Source organism: Ursus americanus, chromosome 16, assembly GCF_024610735.1.
Source record: "Ursus americanus isolate L20-20 chromosome 16, mUrsAme1.1.p, whole genome shotgun sequence".
NCBI lineage: Eukaryota > Metazoa > Chordata > Mammalia > Carnivora > Ursidae > Ursus > Ursus americanus.
This window is the reverse complement of record NC_142142.1, coordinates 40,541,409-40,561,646: the sequence shown is the minus strand read 5'-3', so window position 1 is coordinate 40,561,646 and position 20,238 is coordinate 40,541,409. Positions and strand designations below refer to the sequence as shown.

General features: G+C 43.3%; 1 protein-coding gene across 6 annotated transcripts in view; it reads right to left on the bottom strand.

Annotated features, from left to right (window-relative positions):
• Nucleotides 1-240: 240 nt before the first annotated feature.
• The window catches only part of ARHGAP32 (Rho GTPase activating protein 32), a 293,982-nt gene continuing 273,984 nt past the window's right edge, over nt 241-20,238 (bottom strand). For all 6 annotated transcript variants that reach the window (XM_087868278.1, XM_087868279.1, XM_087868280.1 and 3 more), the window contains 5 exons: nt 15,183-15,328; nt 12,678-12,749; nt 9,249-10,127; nt 7,577-8,565; nt 241-6,300 (listed from right to left, as the gene is read on the bottom strand). In XM_087868278.1, coding sequence (XP_087724404.1) covers nt 4,051-6,300; nt 7,577-8,565; nt 9,249-10,127; nt 12,678-12,749; nt 15,183-15,328 — 4,336 coding nt within the window. In that variant the 3' untranslated portion in view covers nt 241-4,050. The remainder of the gene's footprint in view (nt 6,301-7,576; nt 8,566-9,248; nt 10,128-12,677; nt 12,750-15,182; nt 15,329-20,238) is intronic.

Sequence of the window (20,238 nt, the reverse complement as noted above, 5' to 3'; positions counted from 1 at the left end):
ACAGAGCAACAGTTCTCTGAAGTTCTAAAGAGCCTGTTTGACCTGGGGGAAAATCTCCCCTGGCAGCACACTGTGGCAAATAGATATCAACAGGAGACATTAAACCCCTTCCCTCAAATAATATACACCATTTGGTATAATAATCTCTGCTATACACTTATCTTTGTGAATATCCCCGATTATCCCATTTTGTTATTTATAGTCATATTAAGGTAAAAAGGAAACACATACACAAAGAAGTCTGTTTTAACCTGAAATAATTTTGTTGATATTTGAATTGCTTTCAGTGGGACATTTGCTTTAAACCACAAGATATCTCCATCTGGATTACTGGAGTACAAAATCTCTTCTCTCCCCCCTCCCCCAACCAAAACAAAGAAACAAAACCCCAAGCCCACGACTCAGCTTCAAATAAGTTTTGAAGAAATGAGACTCTAAATATTTACATATGGGTCAAGAAATAAATCACAAAACTATTTACAAAAATACACAAGCTTATATGCATTAACAATTTACACCAGTTCACAAAAATATTAAAACATAAAAAAACACTATATAAATTAAAGTTAAGAACTCAAAAGTATGATCTAAGACTTCCTAGGATGCTTCTCTCATGCAGATCATGGCTGAAAAATCAGGTTTTGCTACCTTAGAATCTAAACTGTAAAACAACCATTTTTATTCTTTGAACACTAACAGTACTAATCAGAAAAGGAAAAAAGACCCTCTGTGCACACGGACATTAAAATATACCATTCCTGACATTTCCGTAACACACAGTACTGAAAATCACATGCCTCTAACCATTTGGAAGTAACTTTCTGACATACTTTTGCTTTCATTACTATTTCCTTACACACACTGCTCAGACGATACTTTGCCAACATAATGAATGGATGATTGACAAACAGGGCTGGGAACAGATATATGGACTTTGCAGGCTCCTTTCTAAACTCAAGGGGCAAATTTCCAATTTACATTGGATGCATCCATTGCTGCTTCAAATGTGGTTACCCACCCTTCTATGTCCACTCACACTGATGGTCCCTCTTCTTGACAGAGTCAGTCCTAGAATTATTCAACCTGACCCTAACCTTTAAAAAAAAATGCTTTGCCATTATAAAAATGTGCAGGCCCTATCCGTGGGACCATCCCAGGGACTTGCATGTTTAAAAGGAAACTGAATACAGTAAGCAATAAGGCTCACATGAAATTAATAAGAAAACGGCACCTCTGGGGCTGTTAGCAAAGTCCCTGGCCAGACATCCAGGGAATATTTGTTTCAATCAAACCGAACTGTGACATCAGAGTTTTGCCCAAAAAAATAAAATCTGGAGACGTGGCTATAAAAATACCAATAGAATTAAATTATGGGTTTAATGCATAAGGCAGCTCCAGTTCCTTGATCGTAACGCTCCATATCAAAGTTTGAACACTGCCATCTGTGAAGTCACACACAAGGTGAACCGTGCTGAGTTCACCCAGCTCACAGTGACCTGCCGTGTGATTTCTGCCCTCCAGGATTAGAAAGGGAAAGATATAGGCAAAGTCCCTCAAAAAACTGAATCCAAAGTTAAGGCTGTCTCTACATACATTAAATGAAACAACTCTGGATTTTTCCTAAAGTTGGTGTTTCACAATTATACCAGTAATTTGAGTCATTATTCTGTATTCAAAATATTCACCTGATATTTCTAAGCCCATAGGACATTAATAAAGTAATTGTTTTGAGGAATTAACCTTAGCATTCATAAAATAGACTTAGGTTCAGGAGTAAACAATGTGTGTGACCACAAACCCACAAATATTAAAACTGGACAGGACTCCTTCAGCGGCTTCCTTCCGGGCTCTCTGTTACTAATGCCATCTGTACCTCCTCGTCAGACCCGCTCCTTTCTGTGCTCCATGCTGCTGGTGAGAACTTACAGGGCTTGTGTGATCTCAGAGGGGCAATGGGTCGCCTACTTGACACAGATGGTTAAGGTTAAAAAAAAAAAAAAAAGTTAGTGCTGCATATTCGCCGAAGATCAAACTCCTGTGTATAGCACCTGATGTGTTTGTGTGCTAAAAGGAAGTCTCCTATCAGGTTTCCTAACAGTGTGACTCTATGCCTGTTGGGTCTGCGTGTTTCATGGAGAGACATGTCCACTGACCTTTCACAGGTCAGTATGTCCAGACTGCTACCATGATCTTTATTGAATGAACTCCTCTCATCGACTCTGGGGAAACAAAAGAAAATCTTATAGAGTATTTCCACATATAAATAAATGTGTTCTTAAAACTTTATTTTTTTCTAAATATAAACCCTTAAAATGCAATCACATGATTTTCTTTTAAATAAAAAAAAAAAAGAACTGGCATGAATCCTAATCTTTATACAACTTCACAGCAATAATAGCAGCATGAATTTAGCCTCTTAAAAGATTTCTTCCTTTGCTCTAAAGAAAAGTTAATTCCAAGTTTTAAAAAGCCAGAGCAGCAATCATCCAGTAAATGGAATGAAATTCTCCTAGTGTCTTCTACAAACTGAGCTTTTAAAACATGTGAATGTATAAAACTCAAGTATTACTGAGAGTCATGGAATGCAATGACAACCTAAACTCGTTTGTAAATACAGGACGGCCTGGTCGGTCTGGCGCTGATGTGGTTGAGGGGGTGGGGGGGACTGCTGAGAAGATGGGAGTGGAGTCAGGCCAGACAGCTGTCTGACCAGGAATGCGACTTTCAAAAGGAAGTCCAGGGAATTCCACACGTGTAACATGCCCACGGGGTTGTAAGGACTAGACCTGAAATGCTGGTGTAAAAATGGCAATTACAGTAAGACGGTGACCGCGCCAGGATAGACCAAGGGCCCAGCACACGGGTTCCTCGGGACGCACACGGTCACCGTCCAGGATTCCAACTGGTGAGATGGGGCAGTGCGCTGAGTGTGATTATTGCAGGGGCCTTCAGTTTACGAATAACTAATTCATAGCTACTTTAAGAGTTCCCAAGAAACCTGTACTCTGGTTCAGAAACAGAAATCAGCAAGTAAATTTGCAATCATGGTAAATTGTGTGTATTTATCCAGTCAAGTTATGCTGGGTTTTTTCCTCCCCCAGTGGGGTGGGTGGGGGAAATGTTGCTTTAGGAGAACAAACGGCATGAAATGTTTTACTAGGATCACAATTTACCAAGTATTATCGAGAAAAAAAATAACTGAAGGCAGGCAACGTTAGAAGCACTGACAGGGGTTTTATGGTGCCAACAAAGTTCACTGACTTCTGCCTAAGAAGCTTCTTTACTCCTGACTTTAGAATCCCTTTTGCAGTTGACGTCAGCCTGCTCACCGAACCGCGAGGAACGACTCTGAGAAGCACGAATGTAAAGAACAGGGTTCAGCCTGGGTCTAAATGGCCTGGCGTTTTATGATGGCTCTTTACTGGATGCTTAAAGTCTTCATTCCTTTATAGATTTTTTAAATTATAATGTGCTAATTGTCTGACAGACTCATCTGAAGGATCAGGGAGAAGTTTTTCTGCCTTCTAATTTAACGCACGAGACCCTTCAAAGTAAGGGAGAATAGTGACAAAAACCGAGTGTCGACCTGGGCAAGCTGCATGGCTACTGAGAAAGTTAGTAGAAATGCAACAGAAATGCAAAAGCCTACCAGGAACTAGACATAAACTGCTCTGCGCTATGTAGCAAGTACTAAGAAGGACAAAGGTAAATTCAAATTCAGTTAAAGGCAGTCCTCAGGCTCTGACAAATTAGCCCCATATGGCAAGTATGGTCTGTGACAAATTTCTTCACTAGGTTTTCAACACAGTGCTTTACAATCATTCAGATCTCTTTTAATGACAAAAATCACAGTCTAGAGATGGAAGAGATGGTAATGAAGCAGGGAAGGGGAAAAAGATGGTGATTTTTCTTGGTTGTTTTTTTATTTTTTTAATGTGGTCGGGGGGGGGTTGTAGCTTTTTTTTTTTTTTTTTAATCTTTTTGGTTACTGAAAAAAATAGAACAGTCCACTGTCCAGCAGAGGCTGCTTCAACTCTATTGCTCCAGGGCTCATTCTGCATGGATCTGTGTTTCAGGGTGCTGCAAGGACAACTCTGTGGGTAGGAAGGCCCCCTGACCCAAAGCTGTAGCATATGTCCTGTTTTGTGGGTGGGGAAAGCCAGAGGGCACATAGGTCCCCATTGCTCCTCCTCCAAAGCCTCCTCGCTGGTGCTGGGGTGGGGAGTGGTAGCCCTCCAGGTTATCGTACTGGGACACAACGGGCATACTGCCCTGGCGCTTGCCATGTGTCTGGTATTGGTATAGCACACCGGGGTCCCTCTCCACGTTCTGGGTATGATGGAGTTTCAGGCTATGACTCCTCTCCGGTTTCAGGGGTGGGACTATTGACTGGGTGAGGTGCTCCTCCTCCTTGTAGCAGTCTCTGGAGTGTTTCTCTGGGGCAGGAGGCTGCCTAGCCCGAGGCCGCTCCAGCTCTTTGGAGAGCCTTACCTCTTTGTGGTTCAGTCTGAGAGACTCCTGCCCCGATGTAATGTATTTCCCTCCAGAGTTATGGTAGCTGACTGGCTCAGAAGTGTCTGGAATCCCTTTGGGCCCATAATCTAACTGGCCAGCTCCTTGCGGGTAAGGTGGCCCATTTTTTGATTCACATGACTGCCTATGGCTTGCTTCCTGATGTGCCCTGTGCTCAGGGAGGCTACAACCCATGTCGTGAAGCTTCCTGTTCCTGAGGCTACTTTGCTTCTGAGGGAGAGTCGGTTTCTCTGACTGCCCATTGCCATACCCTCCGTGGTGGTGGGCTCTATCGAACTCTGGCTCTGGATGCTTCCTATAGAAGCGGTCCTCTCCCTCGGGACTGACGGCCTTGGTGGGATGCCGCCCCTCCTTTCCCTCTGCCACCGAGAGAAGTCCAGTTTTCCCAGGATCTGATTTACTCCGGAGGTGGATGACATAGATCCCACCCAAGTCATCTTGCACGGCCGGGGTCATATTATCATACTGGGACATAACGGGCCCTTTCACCTTCTGCCGAGCACGGCTCTCTCTCCGGATGGATTGCATGCGGTATTTTTCCATGTCCTCAAGATCCCATGAGGTGTACGTGTGCTTTACGTCAGCAGTTGGAGGCATGTTGACTACGTTATGGTCATTACCAGAGAAATAACCAGTCACGTTGGCCCGGGGACGTGGGAGCAAACCAGCGTAACCGTACAAGTTCTTTCCTTGCAGCCTAGGATTGTAGAAGGCAAAATCGCGACTGGGTAGGCGGTGAAGGGGCCTCAGTTGTACTGTGCCGTAGGCATCCACATCACACAGGGCTCCTTCCGGACTGTAATAGGAACTAGAAGAACTGGAGTATGGGCTATACCGGTAGTGGACCCGACCATTCTCGAAGTAAGGCTGCAGCTGAGTGACGTGATAATCCGAGCGGGCCTGCGAGGACTGATATGGCTTATACTGGTACAGGGGCCTTGGGCAGTAGGCTGGTTCATCATCTGGGGGAACCTCTGTCCGTGAAATGGGAACAGAGCGGATCATGGAAGATGGAGGGGCGTGGAGAGACTGTACCCTCCGGATGGTAGGGTATGGGGGGATATCTTCAGGGTAACAAGTACTCCTAATTGTGGAGCCCAAAGAAGACACGTACTCAACTCGGCTGCATGGTTTGGAGTGATGTCCAGACGCATTTCTTCCCGGTGCCACGTATGTGTTGTAACGCGTTCCCACGGAGGCTGGTGGTTCTGATCTGGAACCATACACCTGGTGCTGCTCCAGTTTATTGTGATGCGGAGGTACGCTCTGCGGACGGTACTGGCAGTTTGGAGTCATACTGAAATGCAAACAGTTTTCTGGCCCAAAGGGTTCAGTGGTGACATCGGGCCTCGCAAAGGTGGAATAAGTTGTTTTCTGTAAAGCATGCTTAGGTTGTGGGATGGGAAGTGGTAAAGGCAGAACGTCATCCACAGAGGCCGAGGAAGCAGCGACAAAGGGATGATAACCGGAACTGCTGGGAGCATCAGCACTACTGGAGTGGATGGCAGCGGCGATTTTGCTCTCCATTGTCCTGGTGGGGGGAACCGGGGCAGGAAAGCCGCAGGAGTACACGGGCACAGACTCGGCGCGCAGGTGCAGCGGTGGGGCCCGGGCACCTTCCCGCACCTTCTCAGGAAGGCTTGGCTGGAGAGCAGGAGCAGAGCCGGGACACTGAGCAGCTGCGCCGCCATCACTGACGAGGACGGGTGCAGGGTCATCCATGGCTCTGGGGTCAGGTGGTCTCTCTGGAGCTGGAACTGCTTGAACCTGTTGAGAGATGATCACATATATCATGAGCTTGTGTTTTTATGCTCCCCTCTGTGGAATCAAACACTACTCAATTTGTAACCCACAAGTTGAGGCTATGTGGGTAGCTGCTTGAAACTGGCCAAGCCATGTGGTTGCACTGGACACGACAGGAGGCCAATCTGCCCTCACTGCGGGGAACAGGTCTGTGCTGCCACCTGGTACAACAGCCATGACCATCTTTGGGAAACTGTTCTCATTTATGACAGGCTTTAAACACTCAAAAGAGAGCTTTATAAAGTATAGTCAGGCTTAAAAATATATACCTAGCCTACCGGTCTAGCTCGGTCTCAACCCCACGAACATTTTGTTAAATAAAGAGAGTTGATTTGAGCTAGAGAGATTTGGGCAGTGACTCACAGCTACACGTAGTGAGCAGTGTCAGCCCCCAGATCAGGGCAGGGTAATGACGTCACTGCTCTGATGGGCCATTCAAATCAATCAGTAACTCTCTCCCCCCACTTTCTACTCCACCCTGGTCTGTAGCAACTGACGCCAACCGGGGTCCTCACAGCAAGGCTGCACACATGCTGTCCTTGAGAAGCACTTGCTGGAAACAGCCTCCTCCTCTAGAGCCTAGAGATCGAAGCCCTTTTAGCTCAAGGGGACCACAAAGCACATGGGCACTTTGCTAAAATCCGAGAAAGTTAGAAGAAATCTTAGCATTCTGCATACAACATTCTCTCATCAAAACAGATGCTTGACTACAGAACGACCTGCTGGTTTATGCTAAGGAGATAACATAACGACCTAAAACACTGTCAGCGCTTCCATTTCTAAAAAGTCTGCAAGGCAGAAGTCTTACAAATGTCTTGAGAATAAAGCACGTTCACTGTGCAGATGTGAATTATCGGCAGCGGGTGGATTAAATGACTTGCCCAAAGTCACACCAAGTCAGTGATGGAGCTGGGATGGCGTGGGGGGGACCAACCTGCAGCCCTGACACCCGAACCCCAATTTGACTTATTTGATCCTGATCTCCTTGAGGTACTGTGAAGAAACTGCCTAGAGGGTTTAGGAAGAAAAGGCAGCAGGTATAAACTAGAGTCACTGAGTCACCGCCCCTTTCTCAGAGAAAAACCGGCATCAAGGTAAGGGAATGTTTCATGGAAACCTGCCACAGGACTTGAAATACACGTCCCATCGGACTCAAAGGTAACAACAGCACACCCTGCTGAAAAGTGACATACCTTTGGAAAAAGTACAATTCATCTCCCCGACTCCCTCCCCTTCTTACCTTGTGGGAATTATTTAATCCTACATTGGTGGCTGCTTGTACCTGCCCCATGACTGGCAGCTGCTCTGCTGATCTCTGGGAAGGAGGCGGGGGGAGGGGACGGTTAGTTCTGTGAGCGCGCTGAAGGGTGGCAGCAGCGAACTCAGCTGCAGTGGCTTGTTCAGCCGCATCCCAGCTGGCTTCCCTGGTGCTCATCTCGGTGGTCGCTGGAGCCGTTGTCAGGTAAGCCATGGCGGCCGTGCTGGTATTCTCTTCAGGGGACCCAGAAGGAGGGTAGCTTTTGTCCCGAGGCAAATTAGAAGGTGTGGGAGATTTGTCTGCAAGTTCTGAAGGGTGATGACGGGGTTTATCCACACTTGCACCAAGATAAGAAGGAGGCTGATCGCTGCTGTAGAAACGAAGCTGACACTGGTCCTGATCCATAAAGGAGACAGCTGGCATACTGGTCTTCCCAGATTGGTCTTCAGGGAAACCTAGGTGGTCATCATTAGACTTAGAGTCTAACGTTAAGGGAACTGAAGTGATTCTGGCCTTGTCTGGGTCCCCAGGTAAATAGGTTCGATGTGGATGACTCCCCGGGAAGTCGGCCTGGTGGAGCTGTTCCCCAGATTCGGTTGCACTGGCATGGGTGGCATTCCCAGTGGCGGCCGGATCTAGACCAGGCGGGTCACAGTTCCCAGATACACTGTTCTGGGGGTGGAACTCCTCTGCTGGCCTATCAGTTTGGAAATAGGCTTTATCTAGAGTAACGCTAGAGTAGGAACTAGGCAGTTTATCTTCAGCGGCAGCCACTGCTATGTCTCCAGAATTTGTATAAGCAGCCTGGGAAGCCCCTGGTCTCTTCAGTGACTGAGTAGAGGCTTGTTGCGCGGACTCAGCTAACGCTAGCGCCAACAGGCGGGCAACGTTTTTCGGAGGCGGTGGTGGTGGGATAAGAGAGACTGAACTGACAGGAACGGAATCCTGAGGGGGGTCATGGGTAACTGCTCCTGGTGGGAAATTGGGAAAAAAAATGAGAGTGAAAAGGTAGCTTGTGTTATCCTATACGGAAAGCCAAACACTCCCCATTTGATCACTAAGAAACAGGTGCCTTCCATATTTCAAAATGGCAATCCATGATCTTCCATCCCACATGCAAATGCTGGAGAAAACACATCTGGTTCAGAAGGAAAACTAAAACAAAGTGTTTAAAGATTGCAATCTCCTCTTGAATTGCTATAGAGATGGGGGGAAAAAGCAAGTCCCTCATCTGGCTCAGTAAAGACTGCTTAGAAAACAAGCTTCAAGTGCCTGCAGATTGTTATTAAGGATAGTTTTTACATTTGATGCTGTAGGCTGGCTGGTTAACTTGTAAGGCTATAATACAGGTACTTTTATTAGAAAACACAATCAAGAGCTACGAAGTTGTGCAAAAATTATCCAGGAATTCTGACTGTCCAAAGACAAAAGGGGACTTTACGAAGGTCTGAAGCAGGACCACTGGCCCTTTGGGGGATTTTTCTTTGATTGATTTTAATTTTAGGGCTTTGAGCCATCAGCACCACCCAGAAAAACATTCTCTTTGATTAAAGGCTCGCTGTGGAGCAAATTTCTCTCTTAAAAGGCACAGATGGCACACAGCACTGAAGATCCCTCTTAGCTTAAGGAAAGAATGGAGGAAAACAAATGGTACCTGTCTGAGTCTGTCCAGAAGGTACAGCCTTACTCTGACTGCTCGAGACGACCTGCTCCTCTTTCCCTGGCGACTCTACTTCTGCAGCAGCCCCCTGGTCTAGGGGCTGGACTTCAGACTCACATCCTCCTTGGGCCTCTCTCTCATTTGTTTTCATCTTTACTACCTGGGTGGGGGATCTATTTATGACATCACTGTCTTCCACACTTTTGCTCCAGGCTGGAGAAGATGCATTCGCAGCTGCTGTATTTGACACGGTCCCGATGACCTCTGATACCCGAGTGGGAAGAGTCACTGAAATTGGCTCAGATATGTTCATAGAAGGTGATTTGCTTAATTTCCGTCCAATCTTTGGAGAGAAAGCATAGACGACCTTTTCAGTGAATGAGGAAGGCTTGGATGATTTCTCCTCGGTTGGGCTCAAGTCCAGGGTAAAGAATGGACTCAGTTTCTCCTGAAGAGGAGAGACAGCTTCAGAGCTTGCAGTGCTTCCTGGCGTCTGAGACTGGCTACCACCTGCTTCTGCATCCTTTTTGTTGGAGCTCGGTCTCTCCTGGGAGTATCCTAATGAATCCAGAAAGGAAGCTCCGCTCTCCAGACACTCTGATTCAGCCTTAGGGGGGCTGCACTGAAATGACATTGGGTCGAAATCCAGGCTGGCAACGCCGATGTCCGGTGGGCTCAAGTCAACATCCTCAGCTGCGTGAGGGGACAGGAGAGCTGGGATGTGCAGCAGCCCAACTTCCTCCTCACTCTCATTGTCATGGGGCAGATTATCATAGGAATTACAGCGGTTGCCCAGCATCTCTCCGTTAAAAGAGGCACTCAGTGCGTCACTGCTAGATCTGGGTCTTCTGGGTCGGAACAGCTTGGAATCACCTGGCAAAAATGGATAACAACATCCAAGTATGAATGCCTAGGATACATAATACACAATACCATGAAGCGTCACCTACTTAGTACAGTAGTAAAGCACAACAATAAGGAAATGCTACTTCTCATTTTCTTTCCAGAAATTGTCTCTTGGGGCAAATGAATGGAACTCCCAAACCAAACTCTAAATAACAGAAACATCTGATATCGTCAAGGGGAGAATGAGCCTTCGATGGTTTCAATAGGAAAAAAGACTCAGAACTCTAAGATTCTATTACTAGTCCAACATTGACTCTTGTGACTTTGGGCAAGATTTCTTTCTTTTTGTCTCATTTTATGACTGATCTCATACATGATTTCTAAGATAGAATTAACCACTTGAAATAGTACTTTGGATATACCACAGCAAAAGGATTTTGTTTTTGGTTGGTTGTTTTTTTTTTTTTTTTTTGTGGAGAAAAATCTTCATAACACCCCATTTCTGAAAAGTAAATATGTCAACTAAAAAATCTCTACAATCCCATGAACTATTTACACCTACTTAGTATAGGATTCTTTTCAGATACTTAGAACAATTTCTTTTTCTCTCTCTCTCTCTCTAATAAGAATAGGCTTTAAGTCTCTCAGGCAGAATCCTTCAAGAGTAGACTGTTACATAATTTTATGATATTGCTACGCATCCAACTGGTAACAGAAGTCTTCGAGCTCAGCATTTTATTTCGATTAGAATCGCCATGATAGGGGCGCCTGGGTGGCACAGCGGTTAAGCATCTGCCTTCGGCTCAGGGTGTGATCCCGGCATTCTGGGATCGAGCCCCACATCAGGCTCCTCCGCTATGAGCCTGCTTCATCCTCTCCCACTCCCCCTGCTTGTGTTCCCTCTCTCGCTGGCTGTCTCTATCTCTGTCGAATAAATAAATAAAATCTTAAAAAAAAAAAAAAAGAATCGCCATGATGAAAATATGCTCTAAAGAGGCAAAAACTGCCTTAACATAAATATGTTCACTAATGTGTTGACTACTTATACAACTAATCTCTACTAAAACATTATTTTCTGCTTAATACTGGCATCTACCCAGCCCACTTCATTGTATCTGTGACCATTCTCTTAACTGCAGTGAAATGGAAAATCTCGGAAAACCCTTAAGATATTAGACACCCAACTAAAGGGATGTGTGAGGATTTCTTTTTTTTTTTTAAGACTTTATTTTTTTGGGGCACCTGGGTGGCACAGAGGTTAAGCGTCTGCCTTCAGCTCAGGGCGTGATCCCGGCGTTATGGGATCGAGCCCCACATCAGGCTCCTCCACTATGAGCCTGCTTCTTCCTCTCCCACTCCCCCTGCTTGTGTTCCCTCTCTCGCTGGCTGTCTCTCTCTGTCGAATAAATAAATAAAATCTTTAAAAAAAAAAAAAAAAAGACTTTATTTTTTTTATTTGACAGAGACAGCCAGCGAGAGAGGGAACACAAGCAGGGGGAGTGGGAGAGGAAGAAGCAGGCTCCTAGCGGAGGAGCCTGACGTGTGGCTCAATCCCAGGACGCTGGGATCACGCCCTGAGCCGAAGGCAGACGCTTAACGACTGCGTCACCCAGGCGCCCCTGTGTGAGGATTTCTTGAGATGAGCAGAGCTATCGGTCGATGAGGATCTGGCAGTCAGAAGAGTTAATAAATGAAGATGAGAAAGTTGACCAGGACGATGACACCCCAGGATACTTCAAAACAAAACAAAACAAAACAAAACCAAAACCAAAACCAAAAACAAAAACTGATCCCAATATAAACAGATTAAGAAAATCCCGTGGGAAATCAATGTAGATCCTGGTTATTTTTGTAGAAAGGGCCTTTTTTACAATCCTGCTGCATAAGCCAAACATAAAGTGAAGGATGTCTTGTTCACTATGATGACAAGGTTTCTGTCAAAAAAGTTAGATCTCCTTCCAACTGAAGTCATCCTTTGTTCATTCTAAAAATTAGTACATAATTACAACTATAACCCGACTTTTGCTAAGTAGGGGTTAAAAAACCTTATTTTCATAACTTTTAGTTTTGTTTGTCAAGTTGCACTCGAACCTTTCTGTATTCTCTACTAAAATTTTGGTCCCCATTTTAAGAGGATTCTCTTCCAAGTTTTCTTCTCCTTGTACGGAGGATCATATCTTCACATAATGGGGACTGCTTATAATCAATGTGGTCTATGAAATTTAATGCCAGGTTAAGCCATTTATTTACAAGACAAAAGACTACTGATGTGAATATCAAAACTGCTTAATTTTATACTTTGTAAAATCGTGCTTTCATGAAATCTAAAGAAAGAAATACTAATAACATCATTTCCCACTGGGCATTAATAAATATAAATGGTTAACTGAAAACATTTTACCTATTTTTATGCACACTCTTGCAATCATGTCACCAGTGAAGAAATTAGAGACTGGTACCATATGAAGACAACGGTGGACTATGCCAAATAGATATGAGTACTGTTCGGGAATGATTGTCTGTAGCCTATTTAGTAAATATACATTTAGTAAATATACTCAGTTGGTGTGTCCTTACCATCGACTGCATGGAGAGAAGTCAGAGATTCTTCACTTTTAGCTGAACGGAGGGTTCCTTCTGCCCTGCCACCTGAAGAATCGAAACCAAATAGTGTCAAGTTTTATCCAGTGCCACATATGTAGAGAAGACTAACAGTGTTTTTCTCTACACATATTTAAACTTTCAAGGGTGATTAGCTGTACATTTTGACAATCATAGTCAATGTAAGCAGCATATTATATAAGATGCTGTATTGTTTTCACATGGCTTCCTATGTGAAAAATCTGTTTTCTAAAGGACTATCAACTTGAAAATAGAGATGAACTTTGAAACATCTTTTTTTATTTTCTGAGGACCAGCATCATGGCTTACAATGATATCACACTCGATTTAGGGTGAGCCCTAAATCCACTCACTGGTGTCCTTTTTAGCATAGAGGACCCAGAGAGATAGAGAAGGCCAGGTAAAGAGACTGGGGTGATGCCACCACAAGCCGGGGAATGCCAGGAGCCACCAGGAGCTGGAAGAGGCAAGGAAGGATTCCTCCCTGGATCCTTTGGAGGGAATATGGCCTTGCTGACACCATGATTTCAGACTTTTAGCCTACAGAACTGTGAGGAAATAAATTTGTTGTTTTAAGTCACCCAATTTGTGGCCATCTGTTATGGCAGTCCTAGGAAACTAACACCATGCCTTGATTACATACGCTGGATCTTATTTGTTAAGTATCGTCCTCATTTACCTCTTGGCTGTGCTCAACACTGGCGATGCTTTCTCTTTAAACCCCTTCTTCGTTATTTCTGGGGACACTGCTCATCTTTTTTGTTCTTTGCCTATCTTTTAATCATTTCTTTTTACTTTCATGACAACTCTGCCTTTTCCAGTCTTTTCAACACTGCTTTTCTCTGGATTCAGCTCCCAACCTGCTTCTCTCAGTCAACAGGCTCTTCCATAAACTCTCTCTCTAGGGTTTTCACCCTTGAGTGTTTGTTGATGACTTCTAAATCTGTATTTCTAGTTATATTAAACCCCTTTATTGAATTCCAGACCCATACTACTAATCATCTCTTGGGCATGTCCACCTATGTCTGAAGTAAACACATCGCTTTTCTTTCCCAAACTGGTATTCCCTACATGAATAATGGCACTGCCATCTCCCTAATCATTTAATCAGAACCTGAAAATTATCTTTGCTCCTCTTTTTCTCTCATCCTTCACAATCATTTGTTCACCCAGCCTTGTAGATTCTGCCTCCTAAATATCTCTCGAATCTATTTCCCACTTCTGCCACTGCTTATTCCAGACACTCACGGTTTCTTGGTTGTCCACCTGTAGCTGTCTCCTAATTACTGTCCAGTCTCCAGGCTTATCTTTCCCCATATATTCCCTGTACTGCTGCTGAAGTCATCTCTCTAAACCCTAAACATAACCGTGTTACATATTAAAGCCATGGGATAACCCCCAAAAGAACACAGGACAAAACCAAAACTCTTTGGCAAGCACACAAGGCCCCTGATGACCTAAACCTCTTTTTGAACCATGATATACCCAGCCAAGCTTCCTGCTTCACACATGAGCACAGACTTTGCTCCCATTTCCTGAAACACCCTTCTCAGTCTCTCAGTAATCACGTGAATCCCTGCTTATCTTTCAAAACCCAAGTCAAAGGGTAGATTTCTGACCACTAGCCCTCTTCCCCATAGGAACTGACAAGTCCTAGCATAAATGCATCACACAAATATCTATTTCAGTTGCTATGATTCTGCATGAAATTTATTTTCTTACACATACGATTTCCCAAGTAAGTCTCTGAAGGCAGGGGCAGTGTCTTAATTTTCTATCTGAGAGGTTATCATCAAAATATTTAGCACATGCTTAGTACCTGATGGCAAATTGAATGAATGAGGAATTAAATGAACTGAACATTATATTTCTAACATTCAAGCACTACTATCCTTCGTAGATTCAGACGTTGTTAATATTGGTAGACCACGGTTTTTAAACTATTTTTTAAGAGTAGTATTTGCAACAACAGTAATAGATGTATTTGATCTAATAAGATACTCTCATCAATGCGTCATCCAATAAAAACACAGATTCCTTGGTTATAAGAGTTATAAACTTATAATGCATGTTAAAACATGGTTTTGTCACATTTTAAATCTGTAAAAATACAGATTAATAAATGTAAACACCATAGCAGTTATTTTTTATTAACAATATACAAACTATGTTATTAATTTTAACTACATTCACACTTTATATAATCTACAGTTTCCACAAGAAACTGGGTACTTTCACATATTCCCCACATATTTATGTATGTGTTTGGGGATGAAGAATAGGTAGAAGAAGACGATTCATGTGTAGCACCACGGCTGTGGACACACCGTGCTGACGCACAGACACAATATACCGGGCACCTGTGTGCAGTGGGACGAGAGCCAGTGTGGTGGGATGAGGCATGCGGACCGGCCACGCCAGCTGCTCTCCTGGCAGCACAGGAGGGCAGGGGGCACCAACCTTTCAGAGCCATGGCTTTCATCTCGGAAGGCTCACTCTCGTTCCGCTGCAACTTCCGCTTAGAAACAGATGACGATTTCCCCAAGTTGAAAAAGGAACGCCAGCTGCCCACAGGAGATTTTTTCATTTTATTTTGAGGCCTTCTCCTGTGAGAGAGAAAGTAATCTGTATTAAGATATCCAAGGGGCTGTCTTTATTTATAGGAAATAAACAAATGATGGAAAGAACCAAACAGCCTAGAGAGGGCACAGCTGAAATAGTACCTGTGTATACACACATCCACTGTATATGTGCATATGTGTAGCACATGCATTCACTGTATACGCCATGTATGTAGCACACATCCACTGTATATGTGCATATGTGTAGCACATGCATTCACTGTATACACCATGTATGTAGCACACATCCACTGTATATGTGCATATGTGTAACACATGCATCCACTGTATATGTCACGTGTGTAGCACACATCCACTGTATACATCATGTATGTAGCACACATCCACTGTATATGTGCATATGTGTAGCACATGCATCCACTGTATACGCCATGTATGTAGCACATGCATCCACTGTATATGTGCACATGTGTAGCACATGTGTCCACTATATACACCATGTATGTAGCACATGCATCCACTCTATGTGCATGTGTAGCACATGTGTCCACTGTATACGCCATGTATGTAGCACATGCATCCACTGTATATGTGCATATGTGTAGCACATGTGTCCACTGTATACACCATGTATGTAGCACATGCATCCACTGTATATGTGCATATGTGTAGCACATGTGTCCACTGTATACGCCATGTATGTAGCAGATGCATCCACTGTATATGTGCATATGTGTAGCACATGTGTCCACTGTATATGCCATGTATGTAGCACATGCATCCACTATATATATGCATATGTGTAGCACACTCGTCCACTGTATACGCCATGCATGTAGCACACATCCATTGTATATGTGCATATGTGTGGCACGTGTCCACTGTATATGCCATGTATGTAGCACATGCATCCACTGTATGTGTCATGTATATAGCACACACCCACTGTATAGGTCATGTATATAGCACACACCCACTGTATATGCCATGTATGTAGCACACATCCACTGTATACATCATGTATGTAGCACACATCCACTGTATATGTGCATATGTGTAGCACATGCATCCACTGTATACGCCATGTGTGTAGCACATGCATCCACTGTATATGTGCATATGTGTAGCACATGTGTCCACTGTATATGCCATGTATGTAGCACATGCATCCACTGTATATGTGCATATGTGTAGCATATTCGTCCACTGTATACGCCATGTATGTAGCGCACATCCATTGTATATGTGCATATGTGTAGCACGTGTCCACTGTATATGCCATGTATGTAGCACATGTATCCACTGTATGTGTCATGTATATAGCACACACCCACTGTATAGGTCATGTATGTAGCACATGCATCCACTGTATATGCCATGTATGTAGCAATGCATCCACTGTATATATGCATATGTGTAGCACACTCGTCCACTGTATACGCCATGTATGTAGTGCACATCCACTGTATATGTACATATGTGTAGCATGTGTCCACTGTATATGCCACGTATGTAGCACATGCATCCACTGTATGTGTCATGCATATAGCACACACCCACTGTATAGGTCATTGTATAGCACACATCCACTGTGTGTCATGTATGTAGCATGCACATCCACTGCATATATGTAGCACACCTACATGTGTTGTGTGTATACAGCACACTCTACACAGTGCAGCTAAGCATGACATGGAAATAAAATGTATAGATTTTAATATTAATAACTAGTCACAAAGATAATTTGTATACAGATTTTTATATTTAGCTCTAACCTCACAGTCAATGAAATAAGTAAGAATAAGAAATATTTGGAAGCAGGAATTATTAAAACTCCAAAATAAAAAAGAGTTAAAGAAAATGGTTTTGTGTGTGAGTAAACAGAAGTAAACCAAAAAGGAAAAAAAGTATTACAAATAGTAACTAACATAACGAATGCCAGGCACTGTGCTAACTGCCTTATGTAGTAGCTCATTTAAAATAAAAATAACTATACAAGGTAGGTACTATTATTCTCATTTTACAGCTGAGGAAATTATGACACTAAGTTTAAGTAACTTCCTTAATGTTAAAAAACTAGTAAATAATGGAGTCAGGGTTGGAACCCAGGTATATCCATATCTGAGTATCTGCTCTCTTGACTGCTACTCTATAAACACATTTTTAAAGAAATCATGGAAAGGCTGGTAGGCATCATTTTTCTTGCTCTCCTTCAGCCTAGCTGGCCCAACACGGACAGAGCCAGTTCTGACACTATCCATCTACCTTGCTAGCACCATTTGCCCCATGCCAGTGCCCCCTTCAGACCAGCCCCATTCAACCCAACTGTCCCTGTAAGCGCCCCTGCAAAGTGGCTCCTGCTATACCTAGCAGGGAGCCTTGGTCAGGATGGACCCCATTCAAGGCAACTCCTGCCCCAGGGAAGGAGGTAGCCAGCCTGGCCCACCAGCACACCAGCAGCAGGTGCAGTGAGGGCTGGCCCCACCCATCAGCAATCCAGCAGCAGCTACAGCCAGGCCTCTCAGACCACTGCACTGAATTCCTGCTGTGCCCACAGTGTGCCCTAGTGGTCATGTATGGTCATTGCAGGCAGCTGGACTGAGAGCCTTACCCACCCACCAGCACACCCACAGCAGCCCCAGCCCAGTTGTAACAGGAGAGCACACACAGCCCGCACAGGGAACACCCCAAGAGCACCTGGTTCTGGTGACCAGGAGGGACTGCGCAACTGGGCCCCACTACCTAATACACAGAAAAGAAAATGAGGAGATGGAAGAATATGCTCCAGATGAGGTAACAGGACAAAGCCTCAGAAAAAGAACTAAACAAAACAGAGATAAGCAATTTGCCTGATATAAGCAATTTGCCTGTTCAAAGTAATGGTCAAAGATGCTCACTGGACTTTGAAGGAGAACGGACTCAGTGAGAACTTCAACAGATAAAAAAATTTTCAAAAGAACCAACAGAGCTGAAAAACAGAATAACTGAAATGAAAAATACAGTTTTTTCAACAGCAGGTGAGAGGATGCAGAAGAATGGATCGGCAATCTGGAAGACAGGGGAGTACAAAGCACCCAAGCTGAAAAGAAAAAAGAAAAAAAAAAGAATTTTAAAAAATGATGATAGGTAGAGGGACTTCTGGGAAACATTGAGCATACTAACATTTGCATTATGGGAATCCCAAAAGGAGAAAAGAGGGCAGGGGCAGAAAACTTATTTGACGAAATAATAGCTGAAAACTTCCCTAAACCCAGGGAATAAAACAGATATCGAGGTGGTTAGGGAAACATAAAAAGGCCCCCAAAGGATGAACCCAAGGTGGTCCACACCAAGACACATTATAATTAAAATGTGAGAAATTAAAAATAAGGAGAGAACCTTAAAAGCAGCAAAGGAAAAACAAATAGTTACATACCAGGGAAACCCCATGAGGCTATCAGGCGAAAATTTTTTAGCAGACACTTTTTAGGCCAGAAAGAAGTGAAATGATATATTCAAAGTGCTGAAAGAGAAAAAAATCTACAGCCAAAAATATTCTACCTGGCATGGCTATCAATCAGAACTGAAGGAGAGATAAAGAGTTTCCCAGACAAACAAAAGTTCTAAGACTTTATCACTTAAACCAGCCGGACAAGAAATGATAAAGGGATTTTTTTGAATCGGAAAGAAAAGGCTATAACTAGAACAGAAATTATTAAAGGAAAAATCTCATGGGTAAAAGCAAACATAAAGATAGTAGACCAATCATCTATAAAAAGCTAGTATGGGGCACCTGAGTGGCTCCATCAGTTAAGCATCTGCCTTTGGCTCAGGTCATGATCCCAGGATCCTGGGATCAAGTCCCACACGCATCAGGCTCCCTGCTCAGTGGGGAGTCTGCTTCTTCCTCTCCCTCTCTCTCTGCCTCTCCCCTTGTTCGCAAGCATGCTCTCTCTCGCGCATGCGCGCACACACATGCGCTCTCAAATAAAATCTTTTAAAAAATTAAGCTAGTATGAAGGTTAAAAAAGTAGAAAAATCAACTATATCTAAAAAATTAGTTAAGGGACTCACAAATAAAAAGATGTAAAGTATGATGTCACATACATAAAATGGAGAGAAGGGAGTAAAAACGCAGTGCTTTCAGGGTGCACTTGAACTTAAGTGACCATCAACTCAGTATAAACTACTATATACATAGGATGTTATATATGAACCTCATAGTGACTACAAACCAAAATCCTGTAACAGATACACACACAAAGAGAAAAGGATCCAAGCATAACATGAAGACAGTCATTAAATCACAAGAGAAAAGAGCAAGAGAAGAACAACGAGAACTACTAAAATAACCAGAAAACAATTAACAAAATGGCAATAAGTACATGCCTACCAATAACTACTTTAAATGTAAATAGACTAAATGCTCCAATCAAAAGACATAGGGTGATTGAATGGATAAAAAACAAGACCTACAAGACAGTCTTGCTGCCTACAAGACAGTCATTTCACATGTAAGACACATACAGACTGAAAGTGAAAAAATGGAAAAAGATAACCCATGCAAATGGAAGCCCCCCAAAAAAAGCTGGGGTAGCAACACTTACATCAGACAAAACAGACTTTAAAACAATGACTGTAACAAGAAACAAAGAGGGCATTATGTAATAATAAAGGAATTAATCCAACTAGATGCTGTAACAATTGTAAATAGCTATGTAACCAATACAGGAACACCTATAAGCAAATATTAACAAACATAAAGGGAGAAATTGACAGTAATACAATAGTAAGGGACTTTTAACACTCTACTTACATTAATAAATAGATCTTTGATCAAAAAATCAAGAAATACCTAATACCTATCCTTCTCAAACTATTCCAAAAAAAAAAAAAAAGAGGAAGGAATGTTTCCAAATCTATTCTATGAGGCCAGCATTACCTCAATACTAAAA